Raw genomic sequence first — 21,024 nt, 5'->3', positions numbered from 1 at the left:
ACATGGCCCCACTCTAAACACCCCCAACACCCTGATCCTGAAGCTCTGTCAGACGCTGGCGGTTCTTCTGTGGACCCCCTTCTAATAGTCTTTTTTTTTTAAGATTAGAGAGAATAGGAGGGAAAGTGGGCAGACTGGAATCCCAAAAAAAAAATGGGGCCCAGAGAAGAGGAAGAGCAGAGACAGCAGGGGGTTATGGAAGCCAAGAACAGCCGGAGCAGGTGAGTTGAGGTTCTGGGTGACTTGGGGCTCAAGGTATCAGGGTAACTGTGGAATGTCGGGACAGCAAGAAAGGCTCCAGGAGAATGAGATGTTCCAGTGTTCAGGCAAGCAGGGGGGGTCACAGCACACTGGGATTTCGGAAATTATGTCCCGCGAAGCGAGCTTCGTCCCCCAGCTCTTCCTCAATCCTGACAGATGATCCGGAAGGAGAGCAGTCAGGGGAAGGAAGAGATCTGCTTTCCTCTCTCAGTCCCTCCAGGCTTCTCGATTGAGGGCTGCCCCCAAGGCGAACACTCCCTGGCTTTCACGCACTTTAGTGATCTGCCAATCAGACCATCCTTGAACCCACTAAGCGAAACTATTTTCTCAGCATCCACTACTCTCCAGGTCCTGGATGCAAGAGATGGAATGGTGACCTAATGGGTTTAGCCCTGGGTCTCGGGTGCTTGTTCTTCAGGGACCCTCCTCACCTCATGAGTTGGTTGTACTTCGCCAGACGTTCAGATCTGCATGGGGCACCAGTCTTGATCTGAAATATTTGGGGAGATACGCAGCTTAAAGATTTCCTTTCACTGATAGGACAACCCTACTCCCCCCAACCCCCAACACACACAAACATACTTTTTTTTTTTTTTTTTGGAGACAGTTTTATGAAAGCTGGCCTCAGATGGGACAGGTTAGCCTTGAACTCCTGATCCTCCTACCTCAACTTCCCGAAGTGTGTGGGGGGGGGGTAAAGACATGTGACACCAAGTCCAGGTGTGTTTGTTTGTTTTTGAGACAAAATTTTACTATAGCCTGGGCTGTCCTAGAACTCGATAGGTTGGTCTTGAACCTATAGAGATCCTCCTGTCTGTCTCCTGACTGCTGGGACTAAAGGCATGCGCCGTCATACCCTACCTCCCCCACCCCTTTTTAAAATGGAACCCAGGGTCTTGTGCATGTTAGGCAAGTACTCTGTAACTGAGCCAAACCTCCAGCCCTGAAACATCTGTATTTGTATTAATTATCTATAAAATGAATACTTTATTGTGTGTCTGTGCTTGCCACGGTGTGCATTTACAGGTCAGAGGACAACTGGTGGGAGGTGGTTCTCTCCTTCTAACCTGTGGGTCCCACGGATCAGACGGAAGCTGACAGTCAGGGTTAGCACCGGGCATTTGGACCTGCTGGGCCATCTCACCGTTTTACTGTTTGTTTGTTAAGGAGTCTCTCAGTGTAGCCCTGGCTTTCCTGCAACTCAATTCTATAAACCAAGCTGGTCTTAAACTCACAGAGAGCCACCTGTCTCTGCCTCCTGACTGCTGGGATTAAAGGTGTGTGCCACTATGCCTGGCCAGACTTCTACCCTTGAAACTGCTCAGACTCTCAGATTTTTGGCAGGACAGTAACTACCTGGGCCTAGAACCCACCAACCCCACAAAGATCTCTCCTAATCCCACAGGCTGGCTCTACTCACCTGACCTGTACACAGTCCCACTACGAGGTCAGCAATGAACGTGTCTTCCGTTTCTCCAGAGCGGTGACTCACCATAACCCCCCAGCCATTCTCCTGGGCCAGCTTGCACCTGCAGCGTACACCAGCACTGACCTGCCCAGAAGCACAGCTATTCCCTCCCAGCCGCGGGCTTGATCTATGTCAGGAAGCACCTGGAGGAAGGTGACTAATGGGGCATGAGGCCAGATCGTGAAGAATTAGAGGGACTAGAAGTGAGACTAGTGATGAGGGTACCCAGCGTTCACCGGGATTCCAGGGGAGAATCCCACTAGGAGGGCTCGCAAGAGGAGTCCTGAAGAAACGAGGTGGAAGGAGGCCAGAAGCCACTCACGCTTGGATGGCTTCCGTGACCGAGCCGATCTGATTGACCTTGAGCAGCAAACAGTTGCAGGCTTTCTCCTCCACTGCCCGCTCGATGCGCTTGGGGTTGGTCACTGTCAGGTCGTCGCCCACTATCTGGATGCCGACGTTGGCTGTGAACTTGGACCAAGCTGCCCAGTCATCCTGGTCAAATGGGTCTTCAATGGAGACCACTGCAGAGGGAGTGGAGAGGACACTGGTTCTTCCCAGAGAAGCCTGCTCTGATGGAGACCAACTGCCTCCATGGAGCGGGACGTGGGCCCTTGGTAACTGTGGAGATGCTACCTCAGTGATCACCCCCCAAGGCAGCCGCGCCAACTCCATACAGCGTCTACCTTCATCAATCAAAGATCCTAGAGCCTGGCTCCTTTCTGTCACATCCATTCATGTTCTTCCCATCCCCAACTCCTTCCAGAACCCTCCCTAGGACCCAAGTAGCTCTCAGAGCCCAGGGTCTGAAACAGCCGGAGGAGGAACCCCGTCACAGCTGTATATGCAGTCACGTGACACTCAAAGCGCCGCTCTGCAAGAACCTACTCCCTGCTTCTTAGCCTCCTTAGGACATCACTTGGCCCCAGACTCTGCACCCCATAAAGTTCACCTTTGCCTAGCTCCGTTCCTTCCCCTCCCATAATTCCTCGCTCTCACCAGGATAGTTCCGGACAAAGTCCTGGTAGAGCGCCCCCAGCTGGTCCCCAGTGATGTAACGCGAAGGATCAGCGGGAGACTTGAAATCCAAGTCGTATTTGCCATCGCGGTAAAACTCAGAGGCAGCCACATCCATGCCAATCACCATCTTTTCCGTGTAGCCAGCCTTATCGATGGCTTCCTTCACCAGCTCCAAGGCTAAAGACAAATCCAGTGAGATTGTCAGTAGGAGAAATAGGTATGAAGGAAGGAGGGCGAGAAAAGCAATTCAGAGTGGAAGGAGGGGACTGACTGTTGGAGGGGAGGTGTGGCTAAAGTCTGTGGAGAGAGGCTTTCTAGGGAGACAGAAGTGTAGAATTCTGTTACTAGTTACTAATGTTGGTCTCCCGCTCCCCTCCCCTCCCCCACACTCCATCACACATCATCCTGGTGCTGGGGCTGCAAGTTCTCTGCCACTGAGCCACATTCTTTATCCACCTTTTTTCCTTTTTCTCTTTGAGAAAGGGTCTAAGTTGCTCAGGTTGGCCTTGAACTTACTCTGTAGCTAAAGCATACTTGACCTTTCAATTCTCCTGCCTCTAAATGGGTGGGATGTTAGACCTGCACCACCAGGCCTGGCTAGCAGAGTGTGTGTGTGTGTTCTTTACAGGAAATTGTTATATATATTAAATGTTTTGCCTGCATGTATGTATATGCTCTGTGTGCATGTGCTCACAGATACCAGAAGAGAGTGTTAGATCCCCTGGAACCACATGTATGCTGTGAGCCAAACCTGAGTCCTCTACAAGAGCGCCAAATGTCCTTAACCACTGAGCCCTAATAGTGTCTTTCTCTGGTATCACCTCATGTTAGCTAATCCTCGATGGTCCTTCTAGAATTCACATCATTATTTTTTCCCCCTGCCTTGTTTTGGTTTGGTTTGGTTTGGTTTTTTCGACACTGGTTCTTACCATGTAGCCCTAGATACTAGCCCCATACTCTCTGTGTAGACCAGGCTAGACTTGAACTCAAAGATGTACTTGGGATTAAGAGTCCGCACCTCCGTGCCCTGCTCAAATGCTTGGCTTTTAAAAAGACCACTTCTATATCGTTATTATTATCATTATCCTCTTTTCTTTTTATTAATAATAATAATTATTATTATTATTATTTATTATTATTATTATTTTAAACAGAGTTTTGTGTAGCCCAGGCTCCAAACTCTATGCTCAGCCTCCCAAGGGTTGGGGATTCTAGTCAGCAATCCTACAGAGTTCAAATAAAGGCAAGTGATCTGATTCCAGAGTCTGCATGAATGTGTATGCGTATGTGTGGACTTACATGTGTGTGCATGCATTTGGGTGTGGTACAGTGGCCTCAAACAGGCTGAGCAGGCGCTCTATCCCTGAGCCATTCCCTAGCTAGTACTTTCCCTTTTTGTTTTGTTTTTTTTATTGTGTTTGTTTGTTTGTTTTTGAGACAGGCTTTTGCTGTGTAACCGTGGCTGTCCTGGAACTCACTCTGTAGACCAGGCTGGCCTTGAACTCAGAGATTCATCTGCCTCTTCCTTCCAAGTGCTGGGATTAAAGGCATGCTCCACCACTGCCTGGCCAGTACCTTCACCTTTAACCTCCTGCAGTACAAGAAATATAGGAATCCTAGCTACCCAAGGGGCTGGGAAGGGAATGGTACCAATGTGGATTACCTCCCTGGAGCATGCTGTGTGCTATCTAACTAAGACTGTGGTGTTAAAGGATGAAATGGACCTTACTCAGACCCCTTACCAGTATTCTCATCAGTCCACTGAGGACCTGTGCTAACTGACAGGCTTGGCTCTGCAGATAACAGACAGAGCTCCAGGGTCTATGTGTAAAATCGGAAGGCCCCGGGAGCCTACCCTACCCTACTGGCTGCTACCACTTGAGATTTTCAGAACTTCAAGGACCTTCCACCAGATCCCTGCAAGGACTTGCATGTGTCTCCTTTTCCAATGTGAGACTCAGAGCTGGAGTGGGGGCCCTGGGCCTCACCTTCACTGTTCTCCAGGATGTTGGGGGCAAAGCCGCCTTCATCCCCCACATTAGTGGCATCCTTGCCGTACTTGTCCTTGATGACCCCCTTGAGTGTGTGGTACACCTCTGCTCCAAGTCGCATGGCATCCCGAAAGCTCTCAGCACCCACTGGGAGGATCATGAACTCCTGCATGGCCAACTTGTTCCCAGCATGAGAGCCACCGTTGATGACATTAAAGGCCTGGGGAGCCACAGATGGTCAGAGTTACAGGAGAGTCGGAGCTTTTAAATCCTGCCTCAGAGAAAGCCAACCTGAGATCCTTAGATACTGGGGGGGGGGGGCGCAAGACTCACAACCCCATCCTTCCTCCCGCTCATCCCTCCTCCCCTGGAAGAGGTTAGGCAAGTGCAGTGCTCACCGGTACAGGCAGGATGAGGTCGGAGTTCCCAGCCAGTTGAGCAATGTGGCGATAGAGGGGCAAGTCCTTCTCAGCTGCCCCAGCCTTACACACGGCCAGGGACACGCCCAGGATGGCATTGGCCCCAAACTTGGCTGGGAGATTACAGAGGAAGGCACTGGGTAAAAATATCCCCCTTCTCTTGTAGCCCCTGACTCCACCTATATGCCCCAGAAAAGCCAGTAAAGGAGATTTCCCACCACCCCCCACACCTTCCAACAGCAATTCTTTTATTTCCCACTACTAATAGTGGGGTTGGGGACAGAGATGACGAGAAAGGGAAAGCCTTACTTCTTCCTAAACATCCTCTAGACTACCTCATGCCAGCTCCTGTCATTATGCCTTTAAGAAGTTCTTCCTTCTGTCTAGTGTCACCCCCTCCCACTGCAGTGTGGCTTTAGGCAACAGAAGCAGGGTTCTCTGGCAGTCCAAGTATCCCCAGCATGGCTTCTCAGTTCCCTGTGCTTACCTATCCTTCCCCACCCAGCCCCTGCTTACATTTGTTCTCCGTCCCATCCAACTCCAGCATCAGGTTGTCCAGTTTCTCCTGCTCCACCACGGAGAGACCCTGTGGGCAGAGCCCCCGTTACCCACAGCCAAGATGGAGGCTGAACTTTAAGACAGAGAGTTCCCTATTCATGCATAGCCTTATGTCTGAGCAGGGTACCACCCTTGGGACCTTGAGTTTCTTCAGGGGCAGTAAGAAGTATTTTTCCCAACCTTGGATTTGTAACTACAGTTCCTAAAGAGTGCAGGGGGGGGCCTTGGGAGGGTTGTGGGTTGTTGCTTTCTTTCTTTCTTTCTTTCTTTCTTTCTTTTTTTCTCCCTCCCCTTGTCCCTCCCTGGATCCAAGGTTTCTTCTAGGAGTCTGGCCTAGCAGCTACCCGCCCCCCCCCCAGGAAAGAACGGGTCTCACTGAGCTAATGAGAGCTGGTGCAATTGTGCTGTTGATGTGGTCCACTGCCTTCAGGACACCTAGAGAAAGGAAAAAGGACTGGTCAGGCCAGGAGGAGGAGGTGGAGAGCAAGGAGAGGCAGGGGAAGGCATCTAGGGGACTGGACATGCTAGGAGAGGAGAGTCATCACCTTTGCCTAAGTAACGGCATTTGTCCCCATCCCTTAGCTCCAGGGCCTCATAGATGCCAGTGGAGGCCCCACTGGGGACTGCAGCCCGGAAAAGACCTGGAAGAAGACATGTATTGAGGAAGGAGGAAGGACACTCTGGGGCTAAGAATTCCCTGAGCCTTCTAACCTAGACTCCCACCTGCCCATCTAGACTTCTTCCTACACGGATACCTGACACTACACAGAGATATACACACAATCTCACAGACAACCGCACCCCCTCTTAGGCACAAGTGGGAGGCCACAGGAACAGAGCTATGCTAGGCACAGCATGTATGCATGCTCCTTTCTACATAGGCAGGACCTTCCTCAGTCTAAACTAGAACACAGACCCACCTATCCTGGATCCACTAGCCAAGGAAGATCCAGCCTTGGGAAGCTGGCCTAGAACCCCAAGCCTGGATTTGAAGGAAGACCTCTCAACCCTTTCCAGACCCAGCAGAGGGGAAGTAGGAGTTATTCGTTGCTCATTACCTTTAGCAGTATGGAGATCCACCTCCACGGTGGGATTCCCACGGGAGTCCAAGATCTCTCGGGCCCAGATCTTCTCTATAGACATGATGGCTGGGATCTCCTTGGGTGGAAGTGAAGGAAGGAGAAAGATAGAGGCTTAGAAGGGTGGAGCCTGAGGCCAGTGGGAGGGGCCAGAGGCTGGGAGGGCTGGGAAAGAGGTTACTGCAGTGGGTAGGGGGTGGGGAGGAGCAGGCCGCATTCAGGCTGTGTAGAAGGGGTTCTCCCCCGTGGAGAGAGAAGGTCAATGCAGTGAGGAAGGGGAGGTCACTGCAGTAGGGGCGGGGTACATCTCATGACAAAATGGGAGAACACCGCAGTGAAGAGGGGAGGGGCCAGGCAGCGATTTCTTCGCCCCTCATCTTCTTCACCGACCAGTGGGGTTCCCCTAGACTTCCCCGGCATGGATGGCTGCCAGACTGGCATTTTTTTTCCCTTGGATCTTGGAACAGAAAGGAGAGGGGTTGTCCGGGCAGGCAGAGCCCCAACTTGACAGCACCCACACACAAGGTCTAGAAAACACTCCAGGGTCGTCACCTCTCTCCCAAACACGAGTTCCTCATTTCAAGAGGAGTCTGGGGACAGCGTCCTGGGACCAGGCCTCCAGTCCCTAGGGGCTACAGTAGGGAATAGTGAGGTAGACCCATCATCTTTTCTACCCCCAGACATAATCCCCACTCCTCCTATCCCTCCCCCAAGCATCGGAGAAAATGAAATGTCGGAGAGAGGGGAAGAGAAGGTGGGACCAAAGGACGAGTCTAGAGCAAGTATGAGGCAGCCAAGGAAAGATGAAAGGGTATCTTCGCAAACGCAAAGCAAAATAGAGCGAGCCAGGAAAGCACGCGCCGCCTGCCGAGACATCGAACTTAAGAAAAAAAAAATCGGCAGGACCCTAGAATACCGGCGTAGGGAGAGGGGGCAGGCGGGGGTGGAACCGGAACCGTGCAGTTAGAGAAGCAGGTGCAGAGAGATGGTACCTAAATCAGGAGGAGGTGTCAGCCACAAAGCCGGGAGCTGTCCGCGAAGGCCAGGGATGGAGGGGTGCCAGGGAAGGGAAGTGACAGGCAGGTACGCAGCGTCAGTGGCCCGAAGCGCTAAGCCCAGGACAACCGGGGAGTGGAAGCGACAAGGAAAGAGTAAGGGGATGCGGCCGGATACGGGCCTCACCTCGAGGACTGCAGACTCAGCCGGTGGCGGTGGCGGTGGTGACGGCGGCGGCGCAGAGAGAGCAGGAGTGGCGGCGGCTGCGGCTCCCAGCGCGGGCGGGGGGTTGGCAGGGGGCGGCGCCTATAGAGCCGGGCGGGCGCATGTGACCCGGGGGCCCCCGATGAGTCAAGAGCTGCAGGCGGAGACGCACGTACGAGCGCGAGCGCGGGTGGTGGTGGGGAACCGAGCGGGTGGGGGAAGGGCCAGGGCGATCCAGGACCAAGCTGGCAATCCCTTAAACACACGGATGCTCATAACCCATGTCCAACCAACTCGAGGGAAGCAGGCGTCTCCTTATTCCAGTACTGCGGCAGGTACTAACCCAGACTGACGGAGAAGCCCACCACAGGGGTTCGCGAACTCGGTCGGACACAAGAATATAAAAACGCCTTTTTTATTTGAAACCTGAACTGAACCATCACGGCCCACCTCTTCAGCTCCTCTCTCCAGACATCCTAGTTGCCCCAGATCTGCTTGAGAGCTGTGCTTAGGTTAGGTCCACAGGACAAGCCACGCAGAGACGACCACCACAGAGCCTGAACCCTGGGGATGTGATGGGTTTCCAGTCCGGGACAAAAAGGAGCATCTCCCACTTCCCGTGACAAGGCTGTGGTGGTCCCCACTGGCGTCTTCTCAGTTCTTGAGGCCAGTGTCCTTGGCCTCCTGAAGAGAGGAGTGAACCGAGTGAACCGTGTGCCCTACTGGAACGCACACATCCCCAGGCCTCTCAGCCTCACTCTGCCCTCCTTTCGCCTCCCCACCCCGTGTCCTGTTATTTTTAGCTTCAGATTTTTAGCGCAGGATCTTTTCCCTAGCCCAGCGACATCCTCCATAAACCACCAGCCACCCCCTTCCCTGGTCTCTTCCCAGTTGTCCAGAGGTCCTCTGCCTCCCTCTCTGAGTCTTCTCCCTTCTCTGGTCTCCCGTGTCTGTTATTGCCTCTTCCTGAGCATCTCTCATCTTTCCTTCATTTCTTAAGATACCCGCAGCCTCTCACTCTGGCCTCTCCTCCTGTGTGCCCAGGCTTTGCCCTCTTGGGGCTGCCTTGCTACCTTCACCTTTACTGTCCCCTCAGGCTGAGAAGAGCCACTAAACTGGGGGGAGGTACGGTTCCATGTCTTGGTCCGGATCGTGCTCTTCTTGTTCCTGTTCCTCCTTCAGCCTCTGCCGGATCTCCTCGGCCTCTGCCCGGTCCTCATCCTCATAGAACTCTTTGTCTAGGCGCTCTAGGTGTGCTATCTGCACCAGGGCTTCCTGGCGGTAGTCGGTCTCGTCTGCGCATGGGTTGTCCAGCAGCACCAAAGCTCTCAGCTTAGGCAGGTCCCGAAGTTTGGCCAGCTCCGCCAGGTCACCGATCATGTTACTCCTGCGAATGAGGTCGAGGAGGGGTTAACTCGGGAGAATGGGCTTTCTTTGATTGCCAGCTCCCGGAAGCAACTCTGGGTCCTGGACAGCAAGGATGGTTGAGGATCAGACTTGGCGAGATGCAATTCCCAAACCCCTCTTCTACCCTTCCCAGAATCCCTAAATGCCCTGCGATGTGTCTGTCCTCTTAAAACGTCGGAGCAGCAAATCAGGCCTCATCCCACCTCGTATTTGGAGAAGAGGGGCAAATGTCCCGTATAGGAGCAGACATTTTCTGTGTCAGCCGTTACCACAACAGGGTTGGGAGGATCAGGCAAGCAGAAAAGGAGCTCAGACCAAACAGTGGGGTGCTATGTGGTGGGGGTGCTTCCTTCAGTAATGGAATGGCATGCTCCTGCTTTTGGACATTTATGAATCTATCTTTAAGTGTTCTAGACTGATCTCTATAGGTGCTCTGAGCCTCGTGGAACATCCCGTGCTTTGAGCTCTACTCAAAGGCATTTTGCAAGGCTCAGTGATACAGTACATATTCCACATGCACAAGGCCCTGGGTTTGATCGATAGAACCACAAAATAAATAAATAAATAAATAAATAAATAAAAATTTAAAGAATTGTCCACCAGAAAAGAGGGGCTGGGTGTGAATGGGGTTCTATGGCCTGGACCATAAATCTGAAAACTGGCACATAGAAATGGTGTTGCTTAAACTGACGGGAGTGTAGGTTTTCAGTGCATCATTTGCAGATCATGGGTTAGCTCCCTTGTCTTCCAATAAATAGATAAATAAATGAATAAAAGAAGCGCTTAGAGAAAAATCTCTTTGACCCTGCATGCGTTCATCCATCTCCTCCGTGTGTGTGTGTGTGTGTGTGTGTGTGTGTGTGTGTGTGTGTGTGTGTGTGTGTGTGTGTGTTGGGTAGGGGAATGACAGAGAATGGCTCTGCAGCCCTGGCTGGCCTCCTGAGTGCTGGAATTATAAGCATGAGTCACCACATCTGGTTCTGCTGTTGCTGTTGTTGACAGAGTCTCACCACGTACCCCTGGCTGGTAAGGAACTACCCACTGTAGAGATCTGGACACCACCTCAAATGCAACAATCCTCCCACCATTGATCCCCAGGCCCTAGGATTGTGGGCATGTGCTACCACATCTGGACTTGGAGTTTTGTTTTTCTTTTCTTTTGTTTCCAAAACAGGCTTCCACTGTCCAGCCCTGGCTGCCCTGAAAATCACTCTGTAGACCATGCTGGCCTCGAACACAGAGATCTGCCTGCCTCTGGGATTAGAGGTGTGTGCCGCTGCTGCCACCCTCTGCCGGGCTACATCTTATGTTTAACTGTAACGGGTTAAAGGCTGTCTCTTCCAGGGAGTGCTCAGTTGAGGAGAAAAGAGACAAGGAATGAATGCAAAGGGTAATTGGGTCCAGGAGAGGGAGAGGAGCATTTACATCTACTTAGGATACAGCCAGGAAAAGAGCACTGGAGTCAGTCATAGTGTTGGATGCTTATAACCTCAGCAGTCCAGGAGGCCGAGGCTGGGGGATTGGGGCTAGCCTGGGGAACGTCGAGAGGCCCTCATAGTTAAAAGTGAAAAAAAGCAGCTTGGTAGTGGTGGACGGTGGAGGTGCAGGCCTTTATTCCCAGCACCAAAGAGGCAGAGGCAGGTGGATCTCTGTGATTTCGAAGCCAGACTGTTCTACAAACTGAGTTCCAGGACAGCCAGGGCTACACAGAAAAAAAAGAAAAACATTTTGGGGTAAAAACAAAACAAAACCAAAAAGAAAAAAAAAAAGAGGGAAATGGACCACTTCTGACTCTTTTAGGTGTTTCTAAAACACAGACTAAGCCCCACTAAACACAGTATAGTCTTATTCATTATAGATTGAATTAATATAAAAATCTGCAGCTCCCAGGAAGATCTCTGTGTTTCGCTTTAAGGAAAATGCAGAGAAAGGGCAAGAGAGGACAGGATTGAAAGGACAAGATGGGGACCCAGATGCGGGTCACTGGGAGAGGACCACGGACTTAGAAGCCACTCTTGGTGATGGGCAGATCCGAGGTGGGTCTTAGAGAGGGTGTACGTCCATACCTCAAGTTGAGGTACTGCAGCGACTTCATTTCCTTGGAGAAACCATTCAAAGTTTCAATCTGGTTGTCTCGAAGATGCAAAGTGGTCAAGTTGCTTAAGTTCTCCAGGCCCTCTACCTTCTTCAGCAGGTTTTGAGCCTACATCCCAGCATATGGTAACATTAACACAGGGCGGGGAGCAGAGAGAGGGCTTGAGAAAGGGTGAAGCCAAGAAGAAATCCAAGTAGTGAGTGGTGTGGGTGTGGAGAAGGGAGGTGGGGACAGATGGTGTGATGTAGAGAATGAAGAAATGCAGACCTAGGTGTGGTGGCCCGTACCCCAAAATCTTAGTATTCAGGAGACAGAGGCAGGGAAAGCGTCATGGTGTAGAAACAAACCTGGGCTAGCCCATGAAGTCTCCAGGCTTGCCTAGACTACAGTGGTGGACCCTATCTCAAATACCACTTTTCCCCCCCAAAAAAAGACAAAGGGGCCATCAGGATTGCTCAGTGAGGAGAAGTGTTTGCAGCCACGCCCAACAACCTGAGTTCATTCCCAGGTACCCACAGGGTAGAAAGAGAACTAAGACTTGCCACTCATGCTGTACTGTGTTTGCCCCCCACTCACAGTAAGACGTGACTGTAAAGTAAGTTTAACTAAAAAAAAAGAAAAAGAGGGCTAAAGAGATGGCTCAGTGGTTCAATTCCCAGTAACCACATGGTGGTTCATAACTCTCTGTGATGAGATCCAAAGCCCTCTTCTGACCTACAGGCATACGTGCAGGCAGAATGCTATATACATAATAAAAAAATTTTTTTTAGGAGAAAGAAGCCCAAAGGCTAGATTTCCCAGAACAACAACAACAACAAATCTGTCAATAGAAACTAGAAACACATGATTGTCTCTGGGTTGAAGAGGACATCTCGGTGGTAGAGCTCTCCTATAACATGCGCAAGGTACTGGTTTCAAAGCACAGTACAAAAGGACAGAAAACAAGATGGGCAAAAAGGAAAAGAGCAAAGAGGCAGCCCCCACAACAAAAGCTCAGCCGTCTTCTGCTATTCATCTACTCATCCCATCAAGGCCATCTCTAATTCCAGAAGAGCTGCTTAAACCTGCCCTTGTCTCAGGAGCCCCACTCATTAACAGAGACATGGCTGCAGTTCGTTCCAGAAGTCGAGGTGCCCAGGCTACACGGGCAGACACTTAGAGCCTGCCCGGTATGGTGGTGTACACCTGCTGCGCCAGCACTCGCTTGGAGGATGGATAAGAGGGCAAGCTCTGCTTAGGAGTCAGACCAGGGTGGGCTGTGCAGGGAGATCTTGTCTCAAAACTAAAAGTAAACTTGGGGTCAGAGCCATAGGTCAGCGGTGAAGAGCATCTATTGTCCTTTTAGAAGACACAGGTTTTGTTCCCAGCATCACATGGCAGCTCACAACCACCTGTAACTTCAGTTTCAGGGGATCTGATCTCCCTCCTGATTTCCAGGGCCCCAGGCACACACATGGTACTATACATATACACATACACATAGATGAAACACACTTACACATTAAACATATTTTTAAACAAAGTAATTAAAAACAAGATATGGTGGCACACACCTACAAATCCTGGCACTTAGAAAACTGGGGCAAGAGAATTGCTGTGAGTTCTAGGCCAACCTGACTTACATAGGTCAGTCAAGGCTACATGGTATAACCCTTAAGAACAAAAGCACACAGGATATGGGCCATGGACAAGGCTTGGCCGGTAGAATTCTTGTCATGCAAGCATGAGAACTCGTGTTTGTCCCCAGCACCCACATAAAAAGCCACTCTTGTGTGTGTGTGGAGGGGGGTAACACAGTCTGTAATGCCTGCTAGTGGGTTAGAGACACACAGATCCCTGGAGCCCTTAGGCCAGGCCAACTAATGAATTAGTGAAGTTTCAGGTTCTCTGAGAGACCCTGTCTCAAAACATGAGGTCAAAAGCCTCTGAGGAAGATGCTTGAAGTCCATCTTGGGCTTCCACACACAACACAGCTGCATGCCTGCACGCACACACAGTGTGTGCGCACACAGACAGAAACACGCAAAACAAAAATACTAGATTAGAGTAGTAGGGCAGTGCAGTGGTCAAGACGCAGTTCCAGGAGGATCTTCGAGTTCAAGGCCAGCCTGCTCTACAGTTTCAGGACAGCCAGGGCTACACTGAGAAACTGTCTTAACAAAACAAAAGAAAAAAGCAACGTGCGCGCACACACTCACAGGATCATAATGGCACATACTGGAGTCCTAGCATTTGAGAGGCGGAGGCAGGAGGATCAGGGGAGTTCAAGGTCATCCTCAGCTACATAGTGATTTCAAGTTAACCTGGGTTACATAAAACCCTGTCTCAATAGACAAACAAATGAATATTCAAGTGGCCTTCTTTGCCTGTTCTCTGTACCTGGAGAGCACATTTCCCAACAACCTGTACCACACATCATATATTGTAGCCCTGCCTTCCTCTCTCCCTCCTCCCTCCTCTCCTCCCTTTCCCTCTGAGAGACAAGAGCCTTATTCTGTAGCCCAGGCTGGCCTCTAACTCTGACCTGGCCTCCCAAGTGTTAACATTATAAGCATCAGCTTGTACTTATTGTGTTAATTTTATGTTTCTATGGCATCAGACACCATGCGAGACCTCATCACCATCATGGTGCTGAAGCTACTAGCTAAGCTTACTAGAAGCCATGGCTGCTCCCTTCCCTGTGCCACCTGAGGGCCCAGCGAGCTACCAGGTAGAGATTCTTTAGCTTAGGAAGGTTGATTCCTATCGTGGTTTCTAGTTGGTTTCCCCGAAGCTCCAGGGTGTGCAGGCTAGTCAGTCTTTCTGGGTCCAGACCAGTCACTTGGTGGATGCGGTTCCCTGTTGGAAAAGAGGAAATCCAGATCTCAAAGTTCCTGCTGTGAAGGTTAAGTAGGAGACATGTCTCCCCCACCTCCCGTCCCCATATCCTCTCCTGCTCTAATGCAGGGTTGAAGGTGAGGCTGAAGGTGAGGGAGAACAGCCCAAGACCTCTGGAGCTCAGAGGCAAGTGAACCTGGGTTTGAGAATGAGTTGGTAATGCTTGAGCAACACTCATGGCCAACGTCCTTCCTTCCTGCACATCTTTGGTCAAGTAGTGCTTCCCCTAAACAGCCAGTTTGAGATTGTCATCTGTGCTGGGTCTAGTACTTCAGACCTATAGTCCCAGCTGCTACCTAGGAGCCTCAAGCAGCAGAGTAACAGAGCTGTGACCTTCCTGAGCTACTACTGAGTGAGTTCAAGTCCAGCTTCAGACATTTACAAGACCCCCTCTCAAAATTAAAAGTAAATTTTGGGGATGAAGAGATGGCTGTTGTTCCAGAGGTTCTGAGTTCCATCCCTAGCCTCCCCATGGGGCCTTCCTGCCCATCTGTGGTGGTTTGAATATGCTTGGCCCATGGTGTCTCTTCATAGCAATGAAACCTTAACTAGGACTAAAGTTGGTATCAGGTAACCAGGGACGGAGGTATTGTTCTGATAGCCTGATTGTGTTTTTGTTTAGAGAAATATGCACTTTGGGACTGTGGGGTAGTCTCATGAAGAGACACTATGACCAAGGCAACTCTTTAACTGGGGCTGGCTTACAGTTTCAGAGATTCAATCCATTACCATGTCTGTATCATGGCAGGCTGAAAGGCAGACATGGTGCTGAAGGAGCTGAGAGTTCTTGATCAGAAGGATAACTCTGTGTCACACCAGCAGACACACACACACACACACACACACACACACATGTGCGTGAGACCTCAAAGTCCCGCCTCCACAGTGACACACTTCCTCTTAGAAGGCCCCATGCCCTCCAATAAGGCTTCACCTCCTAATAGTGTCACTTCCCATGGGCCAAGCATATTCAAACCACCACACTGGGTCCATCCTCTGGTGTGCAGGCCTGCATGCAGACAAAGCACTCATGCATAAACTGCATAAGCAAATGAACTTTTTACAATCTTATAAAAAATAAAATAAAAAGTGATAATAGGGCTGGAATATGGCTCAGTAGAAGAGTGCTTGACTAACATGCACAAGACCCTGGATTCAGTCCCTTGTACTGGGGGGGAGGGGCAGAATTGGCACCTACCTGTGCCTTTTACAATCTTTCTCCAATCCATTTTCTATGGAATTTATCTCCTGTTTGAGCTATGTTTCCTGTTTTGTTTTTTTGGGGCAGATCTCACTCTGCAAGCCAAGCTGACCCACACTGGCTCTGACTTTCACTGACCCTCTCTAACGTCTAGTGTGTAAGGATCACAGTTGTGAGCTTCCATCCCTGGCTTGTATCTACTTATAATGCTCACTGCTTTCTGCTCAGCGCCCTAACTAGAATGGACTCTAAGACACAGGCATAGAGACTTTTGGCTTTGCTCATTGTTGTATCTCCACTGTGGAGAACTGTCATAAAGAGTCTTCTGAGGGATGCAGAGATGGCTCAGTGGTGAAGAGCCCTGGTTGCTTCTTTAGAAGACCTGGATTCAGTTCCCAGCACCCACATCAGGCAGGTCACAGGAAGCTTGCACTTTCTTCTGGCCACTGCAGACATTTGCACAGACCCATGTACGTGTAATTAAAGATACATTTTAAAAGAGAATACAATTAGAGCTGGAGAGATGGCTCAGCGGTTAAGAGCACTGACTGCTCTTCCAGAGGTCCTGAGTTCAATTCCCAGCAACCACATGGTGACTCACAACCATCTGTAATGGGCTCCGATGCCCTCTTCTGGTGTGTCTGAAGACAGCAACAGTGTACTCACATATATAAAAGAAACTCTTTTAAAAAAGGAATACAATTAATTTTAATAAGTCTCCTTTTTGGCTAGGCTCTGTATAAGTACACAGACAAGACTTTACTGCTGAGTTGTTGTCCCAGCTCAGCACGAGTCTTAACAAATGAATACCTGTGTACAGATAGCTGCGTGGCTTAGCCAAGAAACATACTGCCTACTTCTGCCAGCTCCGTGCAAGGAAGGGAAGTTCTGTGTAACCCTTCCTAAGAACCCACCTTTGAGATCCAGGCTTCCCAGCCGGGGATGAAAGATGCCTTCAGTGTCTGTGATCTGGTTGTAGGAAAAACTGGCAATCTGCAGGTAGGGCAGTTCATTCAGCCGGGCACTCCGAAGCTGATTGCCGTCTGCCTTGAGCCACAGTAGGTGAGTTAGACTATTGAGCGGTGAAATGTCTGTGATGTGGTTCTCAGAGATATCCACGTAGCGAAGATGAATATAGGAGCGCAGTAAGGAGATGTCTGTGAGGTCCCTAGGAGATGTTGGGGAGGGGGTGAGGGGAAGAGCCACCATAGAAGATAAGAATCCATCAAGAACTGTCAAGGCAGAGATAAGCTTTTACTGGGGTGACAGACAGGGAGGGGGAGAAAAGGCAAGTGGAGTTTAATTCTTGTTTTTCAGCACAGAGATCAAAATTAGTGCCTTGCACATACCAGAGAACTTCTTACCACTAAGCTACATCTCTTACCAGGCAGAGACTCCACAAAGAAGGGAGGCCAGAGCTTCCCACAGAAGCTTCAGTATGTTGTTTTGGTGCTGGGGATGACCCCAGAGCCTGTGAATGCTAGGTAAACTCTCTACTGCTAACTTCCCCGCCCAGGCCCAGAAGTTCTGAAAAATCCCACCATTTCTTCCCATCAGCTCAGGATGAGAGAGACAGGAGAGCTCTAGCCAACGCACTCAGGAATGAGAGAGGGAAGGCACCAGGAGATGCTCCGGTCAGCCCTCACCTGTCCTTAACTTCCAGCTTAACATAAGCGTGAGCCAGTCCACTGCCAATCTTGCAGAGTAATGAAAGCCCTTCCTTCATCATGACCTCCGTGAGGGGTGTGGGCAGCCACTGCAAAAGGTGGGTGATACAAACATCCCTTTGCAGCTCCCCTCTAGTCCCGAGCCCCTGGGAGCCCTCCTCCAGGCTCTCACTTCCTCGGAGACTTCTTCCCCCTCTTTCCTGTAGTCATCCCACTCCTCCATCTCCCTGTCTTCCTCTTCCTTTTCCACTTCATCCTGTTCCTGTTCCGGATCGATGTCATCCACATAATCTTCATCCGACATCTTTCTTTCCCCTACGCTCTGGAGTCAGACGAAACTCAGTCCTGGTCCTAAGAAAGGAGGTCTTAGCTCCCACGCCCGCCAACCCTCAAGTCCCTCAACTCCATTTACGGGGGTACCCTAAACAGCCTCTGTCACCTCTGAACTCCCACCTGCGCATCTTTCCTCATGCTGGAGAAAATCTTTGGACTCCAGTCTCTGCTTGGAGCCCTCCTCTCCCCTCCCCCCACCCTCCCTTCGGGACACTTTCCCACACTCCCAGACCATTGCTGCCTTCCCTTGCCACTGCTCCAGCAGCCCAGCGTCCTCCTCACTGGATTCCCTTCGATATAGCTCTACATGTTCTCCTAAAACCTCCCCTACCAACTCCTCCTCCCTTTCTTTATCTACACCTCACCTCCAGGTTCCCTTCCACCCCCAACCCCCGGCTCTTCTAATGCGGTGTCCTAACACCACCATTTCCCTGACACGAAGTCTTCAACCCTCCAACCCAATTCGCCTTCAGATGTGGGAGCAGACCCTGCTCCTCTAGAAGTAGTTATGGAGAGGATCTTTGTGCTGAGAGGTCAGGACTGTTTTTTGGAAGACGCAACGGGGTAGCGGAGTTATATACTGTTGTTATGACAACGGAGGCGGGACGCTTAGCTTTGCAGCCAGCTTCCGTTGAGAGCCTGGCGCACCTCAACCGCAGAGCACAAACCCTAACGCCCCTATTTCCACCCTCAGCGGGTAGTTCAGTGGTTGCCTGGTTACGAGGCCAAATTCCTAATCCCAGGAACCTGGAGGAGGCGAGAAATAGAGTGTCACGGGGTTAATTGTCGGCAGACATAAAACAATGGTCCAATTATAATAGCAGCGCTGAGAAGCGGGAGGGAGGCGGGGCTGGCCTTTACATCTTTAAAGCAACCAGATGTCGGGATGCAAAGGAACTGTGCTTTAAGACTCTCCCTAAGAAGCAAAAGGGGGATGGATGAGGAGGAAAGGCACTGTCGGGTTCGGCTCATTATTTACTTGAAGGTCTTGCAAGGTAGTCTGGTGGGGCAAACTGCTTTAAGACCCAGCTTGCGACCCCTGCGACCCCTTTTGCCAGTGATGGGAGAGATGGCTTAGCGATTAAGAACACTGGCTGTTCTTCTAAAAGACCCAGCTTCATTCCCGGCACCCACATACCATCTGTAACTGCTGCTCGAGAGTTCTGACGCCCTCTTCTGACCTCTACATTCGCAGAACACGCACATGATGCACGTACATACATACATACATATGCAGGAAAACTAGCATACACATTAAATCAATTATTTATTAATAAATTGACACATCTAAGAAAGAAAAGGTCCAGCTTGGAGTCTTGGCAGGTCTGCAGTTTACTGCAGTAGAAAAAAACATAATTTTAACAACTGAGAAGAGTCGGTGGAGTTACTCTGGGTCTTTTGTTTTAAGGCAGCCTTTCTACGTAGACCAGGCTGTCTTGTAGTCACTCATTTCCCCAGCCTCCTAAATGCTGGGATTGCAGGTGAGTGCTACCATGCCCAGCTAACACCATCTGGTGAGATCTAAGGAAAAGAGAACACTTAATACAGGAAGACAGGGGACTAACTGTTATTCGCTTTATCCTAAATGCAAATCGGAGGCTAGAGAGATGGCTCAGTGGTTAAGAACACTCAGGCACTTGCAGGGGACTCAGGCTCGGTTTTCAGCACCCCCAAAAGGTGGCTCACCACCATCTACAACTCCATCTCCGGGGATCTAAATGTCTCTGGCCTTCATGTACACACACACACACACACACACACACACACACACACACTTAGTTAAGCTAATCTTTTTAAAGATTGCAATGTGGTCTGATGGAGTATGTGAGGGATGAAAGTCAGGAAGTGTTCCTCTGGATCAATCTATCTTGAGGAACATTATAGACAAATCTGTTCTCTTGGTGCCAAGGAAGGGGGGGCAGGGCTCTAACAACAGTAGCCTTAAAGTATTAAATAGTGGGTTCTAAACAGCTCTATCACTCAATAGCTGTGTGTTCTTCAGCCTATATTATCTAAAAATATTTTTGCCGAATTATGCATGGTAGCATGCAGCTGGGAACAGTAGCTCTCTGTAAGTCGAAGCAGGAGGATGTTTCAGGCTATCCTGGGCTACTTCAAAATAAAACCGCATTCACCTCAAAGGATCAGAGAATTTTCAAAAACAATACAAGTGGTTTTGTATTTGGTTGACCCTTGGTAAACAAATTCCTGCCCCTGCCTCCCACCTCAGTATTCTCGGCACTGAGGTTGTTGTGAGAAAAAAAAATTAAACATGATATTTTGAGACAGAATGTAGCCCAGGATAGCTTGGGATTAACTGTGTAGCTCAAACTCAGCCTTCCAAGTACTGGAATTAGAGGCAGAAAAAGTAAATGTTAAGGTGCTCCAAATGCTCTGGAAGTGCCTTGCAAGTGAAAGTGTGTTAAGTGACACAGTTTTGTAATCCCAGCACTTTGTCACTGAGCCAGCCTAGCCTAAGAGACAAAATGCCTGAGGTCTCTAAGTGGTGTGTGGCAAACCCAGCCTTTTTTTTTTTTTTTTTTTTTTTTTTCTTTAGATTTATTTATTATGTATACAGCTTCCTACCTGCATGTATGCCTGCAGGCCAGAAGAGGGCATCAGATCTCATTGCAGATGGTTGTGAGCCACCATGTGGTTGCTGGGAATTGAACTCAAGACCTCTGGAAGAGCAGACAGTGCTCTTAACCTCTGAGCCCGCAAACCCAGCCTTTGTGACCCCAGCTGGTGGCTGAAAATGGTGGCTTCTGTCAAAAAGACGACACGTCCTCTGGCTGCAGCCCTCACGGGAGCTGTCCACAGTGGTGCTTTTCCTTTCCCCGCCACTACAGCCTTCATGAACTGCCAGTGATGGAGCTGTCCGAGGTGACAATCCCTCCTTTTCCGCCTCCCCAAGCAGTTTAGCACCTTATTCAAAGCCACCTGAGGCTGGGAAAGTCTTCCCATCCCAACCCATGGGCCCAATGCAGGAAAAAGGGGGTGAAGAAAAAAAAACCTACCAATTCCCGAGCAAGAAAACCCACCAATCCTGAAGTTCCCACAAAACCCACCAATCCCTAAGCAGGAAAATCTACCAATTCCTGAACAGGGAAACACACCAATTTCTGAGATCCCCAAGATCAGGACTTGAAATCCCACCAGTCCTCAATCTGGAAATCTTTGCCCTAAGAAGCTGCGCCCCTAAGAAACCTTATATAAGCCCCGCCCTTTGTTCAGTTCCCTGCCGTTCAGTCCCAGGAGCAGAGCATCGAAGTCATCCCTGAATTTGTCCCTCAATCCTGGACCCTCCAATACATTTCTTCTCTGAGATTTGCTGCCTGGTGTGACTCTCTCATCGGAAGAAGGACCGGGCTGGAGAAATGGCTCAGAGGTTAAGAGCACTGACTGCTCTTCCAGAGGTCATGAGTTCAAATCCTAGCAACCACATGGT

The 21,024-nt window shown here is 50.1% G+C and overlaps 2 protein-coding genes across 2 annotated transcripts; both read right to left on the bottom strand.

The window, feature by feature from the left end:
- Window positions 1-340: 340 nt before the first annotated feature.
- Window positions 341-6,860, bottom strand: ENO2 (enolase 2; the record flags this gene model as incomplete). The annotated part of the gene is made up of 11 exons (XM_080914170.1): window positions 341-410; window positions 693-751; window positions 1,682-1,790; window positions 2,052-2,253; window positions 2,729-2,926; window positions 4,738-4,960; window positions 5,139-5,272; window positions 5,676-5,745; window positions 6,094-6,152; window positions 6,263-6,358; window positions 6,776-6,860. The coding sequence occupies 11 exons, from the start codon at window positions 6,858-6,860 to the stop codon at window positions 341-343; spliced, it is 1,305 nt and encodes a 434-aa protein (XP_080770296.1).
- Window positions 6,861-8,559: 1,699 nt separating this feature from the next.
- Window positions 8,560-17,547, bottom strand: LRRC23 (leucine rich repeat containing 23; the record flags this gene model as incomplete). Its single annotated transcript, XM_080914039.1, has 7 exons — window positions 8,560-8,680; window positions 9,076-9,383; window positions 11,470-11,606; window positions 14,206-14,336; window positions 16,491-16,744; window positions 17,223-17,332; window positions 17,416-17,547. 6 exons carry the CDS (start codon window positions 17,545-17,547, stop codon window positions 9,107-9,109), a joined length of 1,041 nt encoding a protein of 346 aa, XP_080770165.1. The 3' UTR covers window positions 8,560-8,680; window positions 9,076-9,106.
- Window positions 17,548-21,024: the final 3,477 nt, after the last annotated feature.

This window comes from Micromys minutus (assembly GCF_963924665.1).
Source record: "Micromys minutus genome assembly, chromosome: 3".
Classification (NCBI taxonomy): domain Eukaryota; kingdom Metazoa; phylum Chordata; class Mammalia; order Rodentia; family Muridae; genus Micromys; species Micromys minutus.
This window is presented reverse-complemented; position numbering and strand designations above follow the sequence as displayed.